The 11,717-nt window shown below is 37.5% G+C and overlaps 1 protein-coding gene across 1 annotated transcript in view; it reads right to left on the reverse strand.

Moving 5' to 3' along the window:
* Nucleotides 1-5,819, reverse strand: part of LOC149820465 (uncharacterized) — a 50,096-nt gene extending 44,277 nt beyond the window's left edge. The window contains exons 1-7 of the mRNA XM_089982678.1: nucleotides 5,695-5,819; nucleotides 4,788-4,886; nucleotides 4,574-4,689; nucleotides 4,067-4,221; nucleotides 2,292-2,380; nucleotides 1,651-2,176; nucleotides 6-149 (exon numbers count right to left, since the gene is read on the reverse strand). Of these exons, the coding sequence (XP_089838804.1) occupies nucleotides 6-149; nucleotides 1,651-2,176; nucleotides 2,292-2,380; nucleotides 4,067-4,221; nucleotides 4,574-4,689; nucleotides 4,788-4,886; nucleotides 5,695-5,787 (1,222 nt within the window). The 5' untranslated portion in view covers nucleotides 5,788-5,819. The remainder of the gene's footprint in view (nucleotides 1-5; nucleotides 150-1,650; nucleotides 2,177-2,291; nucleotides 2,381-4,066; nucleotides 4,222-4,573; nucleotides 4,690-4,787; nucleotides 4,887-5,694) is intronic.
* Between the last annotated feature and the right edge of the window lie 5,898 nt (nucleotides 5,820-11,717).

An 11,717-nucleotide genomic window follows, 5' to 3' on the forward strand; every position in this document is an offset into this window, starting at 1 on the left:
CCTACCATCATCAACATTATTCCCTGCATCCACAAGATCAGATTCGGATGAAGACCGCCTCTTTTTCATAAGTTTCATTTGACTTTGTTCCATTGCTTCTGAACTACTATTATTGAGTCCATTCATGGTAGTCACTTTAAGATTAGCAACTGAAATTTTCAATAAAATGGAGACATCAAACCGAAGATTCTTAAAGAATTGCCAAGTTCCAGATAAACAATCATACCATGATTATTATTGGGTGAATAACACAATATCCATAGGTTTATAGATCACAGTCAAAGAAAAGCCCCATTCATTTATATGATTAATAAGCTATGCATGTGTGTGTGTGTGTGTGTATATATATATATCCCACAAATCTCATTCTTGAAATTTTGCAGACAAGGGAAAATCTCAAATGGTTTTAAAAAAGTATTGTTTTCATACAATCATGGAAAATCTCAAAAGAAATAGCAAAACAAGAAAACAAAAAATACCCAATATACATTCTTTTTTACTACATATATTTTCAGGATAGTACTGGGAAATTTCTCATTATACGTTGATGACTACCTTAGGATCATATTTTGATAATTCCAATTAAGCAATGTTTTGAAGATATTTGAATTTTTAATTTTTTTTGTTTCAAAAAGCCTTGGCTGAAAATATTGTCAAGATGTTGAAAGTATTTGTGAAAGCTATACAGTGAAAGAATGTGTGCATGCGTCTACATATTATAAACACATTAATAAGTAGATACAATACATGCATAGATTTATGTGCATGCATGCATATATGCATCTAAGATCTATGAGATGTCTATATGTATGTAACATACACACATATATGAACAAAATTACCTGGTTGTTAGAGCAGGAAAAGGATGCACAAGGCACAAAGCATAAAGCAAGTAGCTTGCATGTTTAAGAGAAGCCTTGATGCATGAAGCATTAATGATTTTACCAATATCGAAAGTGGCACTGGAAGCAACTCAACAATGAAATCAAAACTGTAGGAGAAGAAAGTAGCAAGCCAAATAGACATATAGAATCACAAAACAGGATGCAAAATGGAAGCATCAAACAATCATTATTAAGCCCCCTGCAACACAGCTTCCCCAATTAGACCTCAAGGATACTCAGCTCACACTTCCCTCTGTATTATCAAGACCCCATAAACTCTCTAGATGAACAAAACACCCATGGATTTGCTTAAAAGGATCTCCTTTCAGTTTTATCAAAACATCTCTCGCGTATGAAGATTTTACACAGGAAAGAATGATTTCATGAGATATTAAACCTGTATTTCATATAAAGAAAGCTTTGCATCTGCATAATGAGAAATGACCTTCCCCATTGTCAAAGCATGCTTCTCAATTTTGAACACATTTCCCCATGTTTCCCTTATCACTTAAAATGCACATAGTTTCATGTTTTTGAAGCAATTTCCTAATGAGTACATTTCCAAGGCCTAGAAGTGACTGCATGCCTATGAGCATACATGCATGAAATGTTATACATGTACGTATCCATAAGCAATCACGCTTACGACAAGCATATAAAATTCGACAGAACTTCCAACAACTAAAATCTAACAAACAAACTTCAACAAATCATATCAGATGTACATGAAGCGATGATTTGTTACAACCATACATGCAACCCTCACCATTTCTTTCAGGAGTAATAGTGGAAGTAGCAGGAATGAGTTCATCTACAGCATTTAAAATAATTTCTTCTCCTGGGTTTGTTACTTCAAAAACCTGAAATCTTGGCCTGGCAAAGGAACCATATGCTACCAAGACTAATAAATGATCATCCCTTTTCACCTCCTTTAACCTTGCATAAAAAATATTCATGTTATTTTTTTTCTTGCTTTTCTTTTGTGGTTCATTTGCTGTTTCAGACTTCACAATGATCTCTGTTGGGGTGGCCCCATCTTCTGATAAATTGACTCCATGCCAGATGTAAGCAACACCTTTCTCAGAAACAGAAAGGACAACCGGGCTCCTTTTATCCTTGGTTGAGCTCTTGCATTCCATCATGACTGGTGGACTTTGCATGGGTAGTTTGGAAACTACAGACAGGGTTCTCCCAGTAATATCATACTCCCACACATCAAGCTGTCTTTCACCAAATGCAGAAGAAAAAATAGATTTTCCGTCCTCAGAAAAAGCCATAAACTGCACATTGCCCTGTTAGAAAATTGGTTCCATTCAAATGTTACATGACAGTAAAATAAATACAGAAAGCGCACATCACACACAAGCATACACATGCACACACTCACAAACCGCAAAGGTTACATACAGTATCAGCATGCATCTTTTTGAGTTTCTTTCCATCATCAACATTCAAAAGTATAATCTTGGAACTTGCTACAGCCATGAGTTTCTCATCTGAAATGCACAAATACAAGCTATGCATCATCATCTATAATCGTTTCAAGTTAGAATCACCTAGTACTGCTTAAACCATAACAAATAAGTAACGGTTGTCAGCATCAATAGGAGAAAATATAGAACAATTATAAGATAGCAATTTTCCAAACTGGACAAAGTTATAGAGCATTTAACTGAAGATACTAAATAAACTGCAAAAGCAACACTCAAGAGATACAATTGCTTTCTAGATCCACTTCAATCAGATGGTCCACATTCTTAGTACATGTTCAAGTTTTTTTTTATGCCGAGGAACCCTCACAGAGAACCGGGTCACTTAATGAGCCCACCCCCCTGCAAGGTAAACTCCGGGTTGGGCCACCGACACCCAAGCCCATACGGAGCCCACCAGTTAAAGGCACCTGCACACCCGGTGGGAGTTGAGCCTGGGATGAAGGGGTCAGCACCAAGGTTGCCAAACGAGAAAGTGGAAGCGGGAAACAATATGGGAAGCAGAAGCAAGAAGTGATGCATTTTAAAATATATAAGAAGCGGGAAGCGAAGAATAAAAAAAAAACAATATAAGAATTGAATGGGAATCGAAATGGAACACAAATAAAAACTAAAATAAAAGTGACTGTTCTTAAATTTCATGATTTTTTAGTGTAAAAATTAAATTTTAAACAAAATCTAAAAATGATGACTGACAAAGTGACAATTTAGAGATAGCACATGGAAGTGAGTGAGAAGCGTGAGAGAAAACATACAAAAAAATGAAAAGTAAAGTGAGAGAACACATAAGAAGAATAGATGAAGCGTGTGAAACATATAGAAGAAGCGTGGGAGAATCGAGATTCTCATCAAGTTTCGGAAGCGAGTATCGCGCTTCCAAAGCGAGTTTCTGGAAAGTGGGCTTCCCACCTATCAAAGAAGCTTCCGGTAACTCTGGTCAGCACCTTCTCCCCAGACCTGGTACCACTCCGGTGACCGAGGCAGGTGCAGTATATGTCCAAGATTAAACATTTGAATTAGCTGTCAAAAACCCATCTACAGGTTGGAGATATACCATTTACAACCAAAAGTCTAGCAGGCTTCCATGGGGTTGGGCTAGAGAGAGAGGAGAGTCAAAAGTACATACAAGTCAACAGTGAGGATGCCTCAAAAAGTTCAAACAGATAAATTTTAAACGATTGAAAATTTGTGGATGTCCCTAACAGAAAGTTCAAACAGATTAAATTTAAAACAAGTGACTTAAGGCACACATGTGCTCCACGGACTATCTATGCTTCTTCCAGATGAATATGCAAAACCATGACTGTCTTCAACCACTAAGAGGAACACGTGAATTCCTCATGATAAAGCAGAGTTCCCCTGATTGTTGGTGCCAATTTAGAGGGAATGATAGTCCTCTAATGGGAGTGAAATGCAACATTTCAGCACTTCCTGAATTTGTTGAAACAATAAAATGGTGCCATTTCACTTTCTGTCCCAAACTAAATGGATAATGTACAAGAAAATCAAGCCAAGTCCAAATCCAAACTACAAGAAACATATAACAGAATACAAACTATGTGCACAATGTCCCAAAAACTTTCCCTCCCATTTTTCCCATTCTCATGCGAGACAACCTAAAATGATAAACCAAAATATATTGCCAGACTAGTAAAATCTTTCAACAATTTAAGCAATGAGAGAGATGCTCGCCATGAGAAAGAGCCAGAGCTGAAATGGAACTCTTTGATGCTTTGAAATTTATGATAAGTGTTCCTGTTCCAGAGTCCAACTGGTACACCATTCCATCAGTCCCACTTGCATAAATAGAGCGGCATTCTTTTGTAAAGGAAAGGACCGTCACACCACTGTTAAAGAAAAGCACACTATTATCATCCAATCACCATATTGAAGTTTACAAAATTTTCACAAGAACAATGTGATAAATGAAAATCTCTCGTGTTAATAAAAGTAATAATAAGATGTCTATGTATTCAGTAGTAGACCAGATCTACAGCATCTAGCAGATTTTCCATGTCCATCCCCAATTCTTGTTTGGGTTTGGCAACGGCATAGGGATGCCATCACCATACTAATGAATGATTCCTTTAAAATATTGTAGACAAAGAGAATCGAACATTTGGTTGCATATCAACATGTAATCAGTTTTTTCAGATAACATTGGACTTCATGTATGCTCAGGTGAATCAACAAACCTACCCAGAATCACAAACAGTCGTTTTCCATATCCTCCCACCATTGGAAGTGTTGATAGCCAAGACATCACCTGTGTGTGTCCCAATAGCAAGTAGATAACTTGAGCTTTCCTTTTTGCTCTATAACACATAAACAAGTTTTTGTAGGAAATCAACAACAAAAACAAAGTACTTGTCAAAACCATAAACAATTCAAAGCTTCCGGCCAAAGTAACTACCTTCTTTTGAATGAGCCCATATTGGATGGACCTGATAGATAGGCCTTCATCTGCGTCTTTCCATTCCATTTGCAAATCTCCATTCCCAGTGTCCCAAACCTGAAAAACACAGTCCCACCTTTTTCTCATACAAAAGGCATCAATGAAGGTCATTAATCTATGCCAGCTCTAGCAACATGCGATTGATTTTCAATGTCATTATATGCTGTTAAGGATTATGGAGTCAAAATTTACCAGTCAAAATCTATAATTTTCAAAGAATATAAATAGATAGAATAGTTTTTTTGTTACATACGATACGTCACAAACATTCAGCACACATCAAAGCATCTAATTTGCAAGAGCATATTGAGTACAGTACTTTTCAGGACAGCACATCGAGTACGGTATTTTTGTATGACAGTGTGCACTATTTATTGTCCTTTTGTATGAATGTCCTTTTGTATGAATATCCTTTTGTTTTGAAATTAATACAATGAGATTTCCAATCAAGAATTACTATAATGCTTTCATAGCATCAATGCAAGCTCAATTATAAGCCCTTGCACCTACTTTACTATCCGGTTCGAGCAAAACACAAACCAACTCTCAGAAAACCCTCAAACAAGCCCATTTTATAATTACCCATAACACAAATAATCACATAATCGATGCAACCATTCGAGAAGGAAAACCCAAAATTCGACTAGAAACAGAACCAAGCCGTGAGTTGATCCACGACCATGAATCCAAAACAAGCCAATCTCAACATTGGTGCTCAAAATCATTCGTCCAAACCCCATTTCGCGAGTTCCCAACAGCTCACGACGCAAAGAAACACGAAGAAATGACCGCACTCAAAGGAAAAATCAATCAAGGAACAAAAAGAGAGGAAAAACGTTAACTCGGGATGGAAGAAAGAGCTTACTTTGACGCTTCCACCGTGGTGCGCGACGGCGAGGTATCGGCCATCGGGGGAGAAGCAAGAGGAATGGCGGGCGGAGGCTGCTTCTCTCACCATTGCTGCACCAGGACAACCGCTACAAGTTTGTGTTGACGTTGGGAGAGCACGATTTTTGAGTCCGCTGGAGTTAGTCGCCCTAGTCTAGTGGCAATGCAGACTCGCAATGTTGTTTGTATCGGTTTCGGAAATAAATCGTTTTTTCAAAAATATCTGAATCGGTCCGAATCCATCCGAGTCGTATGGCCTTAGGACTAGCCGTCAAGACTCACGAAGAACACGCCGGAATCCATTGACACCAGAATCTTCTCCGGCTTGCCACCGGCTCTTGCCGGGTATATAAAAAATGAGCAAGTCCTACTGTTGACGTACAGGTATCGGGCCTGTATCATTTGGCCAACGATTCAGGTATTCGGCCGCCGATATTGATACTCAAGTGAATCGTTCTAAATCGGTCGAAACAAATTTGTGTCATTAAGAACGTGACACCTGTTAAACCTATTAAAATAATATAAAAATTAATTTTAAGTATTTTTTTATATTTATTAAAAAACAGCTTATTCAAGGGTAAACTCCGCATACACGGTTGATCCCAAGCCCGGATAAAAGAGGAGGGTTGTGGTAGGCCCGTGACAGCTAGCATAAAAACTTAGTCACATCCTATGAATATGAACCTATATGAGAATTTCGTTGGGGCGTTTCCTACTGAGTGACGTGTTGTACTCTATAGGCCCGGAGGCAGTGATAAATGGGCAAGGGTTGCTAGGTCGTCGCCCAGAAGCGACGCGTTACACCGGTGCCCGGGTGTGGTGTCAAATAGGCAATGGTTCTCTCACTGTGTTGGACGGGTGGGGGTAAAGAAGATAGTTCAAGACCATAAAATTAGGTTAGCCACTTGGAACATAGGGTCTTTAACTGGTAAGTTGGTAGAGTTAGTAGATGTTATGTATAAGAGAAATATGGATATTTTATGTCTACAAGAGACCAAATGGGTAGGTGAGAAAGCAAAAGTGATAGAACCTTGGGGATATAAGATTTGGTATACATGAATAAATAGGAATATGAATGGAGTAGGGATTGTTATTAGTCGTGAGTTTATAGATAATGTAGTTGAGGTCCGTAGGAAGGGTGATAGGATTTTACTTATTAAATTAGTATTAGGTACGGATATTATTAATATTATTAGTGTGTATGCACCTCAAGTAGGTTTAGATGATTTCATTAAGCGTCAATTTTGGAAAGATTTAGATGGAGTAGTACAAGGGATATCTTATGGTTTTTCATCGGCGGTGACCTTAATGGACATGTAGGAATTAGTATGGATGGATTTGAGAGTATCCATGGAGGCTATGGTATAGGAGAAAGAAACAAAAGTGGAGAAAGGATTTTAGATTTTGGTTTGTCCTATGATATGATCTTAGCAAACACTTGGTTTAGGAATAGGGAGTCTCACCTAGTAACATTTAAAAGTGGGGTTAATACGAGTCAGATGAAATTTTTTTTACTTAGAAAGAGAGATAGGGGTTGTTGCATCGATTGTAAGGTTATATCGGGAGAAAGTGTAGCTACACAACATAGAGCCTTAATTTTAGATCTTAGAATTAGAAAATGCCGCAAAAGGGATAGACACAGGATAAATCCTAGAATTAAGTGGTGGGCACTGAAAGGAGCTAAACAAGGAATGCTTGTAAAGCAGGTAGTTAAGGAAGCTAATTGGTGTCTCGAGGAGGATTTAGAATCAATGTGGAATAAGATAGCGGGTGGCATGAGAAAGGTGGCTAAAGAGGTATTGGGTGAGTCTAAAGGCGGTGCACCACTAGGTAAGGATACATCACGGTGGAACAAGTATGTCAAATTAGCTATTAAGGTTAAAAGAGAGTGTTATAGAAATCTAAGTAAGAGTCGTGATAATGAGAATTTGGAGAAGTATATGATAGCAAAGAAGGAAGCTAAAAAAGTAGTTCGAAACGCGAGGAATAAGGTATATAAGGAGGTTTATGACAAGTTGGATACCAAAGAGTGCGAGAAGGATATTTATAGGCTTGCAAAGATGAGAGATAGAAAATCGAGGGATCTGGGTATGGTTAGATGTATCAAAGATGAAACGCAAACAGTTTTAGTCAATGATGAGGAGATTAAGGAAAGATGGAAAAATTATTTTGATAAGCTATTTAATGAAAGTCATGCTCAGGATCTTGAAAACTTCTCCATTCTTTTTTATGAGATGAATCGTGACTTCATGCGCAAGATTCAAAAGAAAGAAATGGAAGAGGCTTTGAAGCAAATGAAATCAAGAAGGGCAGTTGGCCCAAATGGTATATCTATCGAGGCTTAGAAATGCTTGGGTGAGAAAGGTTTAGAATGGTTGACAAATCTTTTTAACAAGATTTGGCAGACAAATAAGATGCCGAATGAGTGGAGGAAGAGTACTTTGATGCCTCTATATAAGAATAAGGGTGATATACAAGATTGCACAAACTATCGTGGTATAAAACTCATGAGTCATACTATGAAACTTTGGGAGAGGGTGATTGAGTATAGGTTGAGGAAGGTTGTCATGATATCGGAGAATCAATTTGGTTTTATGCCTGAAAGATCAACTATGAAAGTTATACATCTTCTTAGACAACTTATTGAGAGATATAGAGAGAGGAACAAAGATTTGCATATGGTTTTTATTGATTTGGAGAAGGCATACGATAGAGTACCTAGGGATGTTCTCTGGTGGACAATGATGAAGAAAGGTGTTTCTCTCAAGTACATTAGTATAATTAAAGATATGTACGAAGGAGTAGAAACCAATGTTCGCACTTGTGGAGGGGTGACAACCAATTTTCCTATAACGGTTGGGTTACATCAAGGATCTGCATTAAGCCCTTTCTTATTTGCTATAGTGATGGATGAGCTTACGAGATCAATTCAAGAAAATGTGTCATGGTGTATGTTGTTTGCTGATGATATTGTTTTGATTGATGAGTCTAGAGCTGGGGTTAATGCTAAGTTAGAATTATGGAGACAGACATTGGAAGCAAGAGGTTTTAAGTTGAGTAAGAGTAAGACATAATATATGGAATGTCGGTTTAGTAAGCAATGAAGTAATGATGGGAGTGTAGTGAAGCTTGGTGAGCAAGAAATACTGGTGGATGATTGTTTCAAATATTTGGGATCTATCATTCAAAAGTATGGAGAAATTGATGGAGATATAAATCATAGGATAGAGGTTGGGTGGATGAAATGGAAAAGTGCAACTGGAGTGTTGTGCGATCGTAGGATGTCATTACGGTTGAAGGGAAAGTTTTATAGAACGACAATTAGGCTCACTTTACTATATGGTATGAATTGTTGGGCTGCCAAGAGACATTATATTCAAAAAATGAGTGTAGCTGAGATGCGTATGCTTAGATGGATGTGTGGAAATACAATAAAAGATAAAATTAGAAATGAGAAGATACGTAAGAAGGTAGGCATTGCATCCATTGAAAATAAGTTGAGAGAAAATCGTTTACGGTGGTTTGGACATATTCGGCGAAGGCCTAATGATGCTCCAATTAGAAGGATGGAGAAATGGGAAAATATATTACTTAAAAGAGGTTGGGGTAGGCCTAAGAAGACTTGGATGGAGATGATAGGAAATGATATGAATGCTTTGAACCTCACCGAGGACATGGCATTGGATAGAAATGATTGGAGGAGAAGGATTTATGTGGAAGACCCAGAATGATTTTCTTTTTTGGTTTATATTGCCAACCCCAATTGTTTTGGGATGAAGGCATAGTTGTTGTTGTAGCCTATTCAAGGGTAATTGCATCAATTTTCTGTCGACATCCACCGATACTGACAAGATTTGCCAAATTACTAGGGGGTCAACGGGTTTGCTTTGGACCGAGGTGGAACCAAACTTAGACTAGATTTTCAGGTATGGTATCCAGTCTGGATCCGTGTCTAATCGAGTCTACCATAAGAGAAACCATACCTAAACGAGATAAAAACTACATGAACCGAACCAAACTATACCTAATAAAATAATATTTTTTATCATTTTTACATTAAAAATTTGTGGATTTTAATCGAACCTCGAATCGAACCATATCTAGTATAAAATTCCATAAACTATACTAGAGTCCATGTATTAATCGAACCTTCGGGTCCAGACATGGGTCTTAATTGGTTCTTATTTGTCACCTTACCCAGACCCAATTGTAAAGCTCCAAAATTTTTGACTTGTAAAATTTAAAAAAAAATAAAATTTTCTTTGTCCATCTAAAACGAAGTCTAGAGTACAGCAAAAATTGTTTGATTAGCCTAAGTTAGCAAACCTCGGGCATGTTACAAGTGTGGTGTGAACCACATAGGTTTAGATCCAACTTTCCCTATAGAGCTTGGATCTAGGTCTAACAATGAAGATTCTATTCTAACTCCCAACCCCTTTCCTTTTCAAATAAATAAGAGTTTGAATGCTCATAAATAAAACAAGGAAAATTTGAGCAAAAATAGATATCATTCCAAAATAAATGTGATGTATGGTTTAGACAATCCAAAGCTTAGGAATTTTAACAAGTTTATCAAAACATAAAAAATAAAACCTAGAAGCCCTGGTCCATCATGCCCATCTCGCATCCCAGCCAGCACTGCTCAGCAAGTCATTTCTCACCTATATTCTTTTTAAAGGGTCCATCATCCCCGCCTCGCATCCCAGCTCGCACTACTCAGCAAGTTGTTTCTCACGTGTATTCTTTTTAAATGGTCAGACTCGTGACAGCCTGACATGTATATACACAAAAAACACAATATGAGTTTCTCTTTGATTGAAGGTTCCCTCAAGTACTCGGGGACTTATAAATTTTGTAACAGAACATTACTGAGTATTTATTATGCTATTGTATTTTAAATTAATCAAAGGTCTAACTGCCCAAGAGTCCAAGCGGACAGCCAGTGGCCATGAGATAGTTCCTGCTTGACACTAGAAAACAAGAATTATAATGTATCATGTATTAATTACAACAGTTGGAAACCTATCACTTAGGATACATCAATAACCCCGGCCTCCTAACCTATAAGTGACTGGAGACCAATTGAGATGCCTTGCTCCCATAAAATATTAATAAGATAGATGAACCTATCATTTGCCACTCAAGGCTTGTACCGCCTACCCTTTTCAAGGTAGCGCAAATTCGTAATGGGTTATAAAAGTTGTCTATCTCGTAACCCATTTGTTTGCTTTAGTGCCTTGAATCATTCAAGCATCTCCTTAGTGAAGGCGAATCATTATTTATTTAAGTGTGCATGTTTAACATGTGTGTCTTTGCACTCATAGAGGTTCTTTATAACCCCATGCTCGTTACAGGGCTAACATTAGTACAAGAATGCTTTATATGCTTACACTACAAATGTCATATATACCCCATAGTTATTAGTCGGGTTCCTTGAACCATCGACTATAACATGAGTAACAATAGTTTGCGCATACTGCCCAAGGTAACATCTCATGCATACATATTATGTTTTTTCAATAGTTAACATACTCATATTTGGAAACCAACAAAGTATTTTAGATAATACCGTAAGGACTAGATTCATCAATAATACTCATATCAAAAGTTAAATTGCCTTTACTAGTCTCAAACTGTCATAAACCCTCAACTAAGGTCACAAGAGTGGTCACTGCAACTTAAGAAATCGACTCACTCATATCAAGAGTTGACCATGCAATCCTGGTGTTGAGTCTTGTTCAAAATAGTTGTTTTACAAAGTATAGAGGTCGACTCTTTCTTCAAAAGAGTAGACTATTGTTCAAAAGAGTTGATTTACAAACATATAGGGGTCAAGTCTCTCCTAAGAAAAATCGTCTTGTACCATATCATAGATCAGCTATTGATTAAAAGAGTCGACTCACATATAGCCAAGGGTCGGCTCTTTGCTTAACTCAAGGGGTCGACTCTTGTTCAAAGAATCTAACTTGCACACTTTTAGGAAGGGTCAACTCTTTCTTC

The sequence above is a fragment of the Nuphar pumila genome, chromosome 12 (genome assembly GCF_984573655.1).
Source record: "Nuphar pumila chromosome 12, dmNupPumi1.hap1.1, whole genome shotgun sequence".
Lineage (NCBI taxonomy): Eukaryota > Viridiplantae > Streptophyta > Magnoliopsida > Nymphaeales > Nymphaeaceae > Nuphar > Nuphar pumila.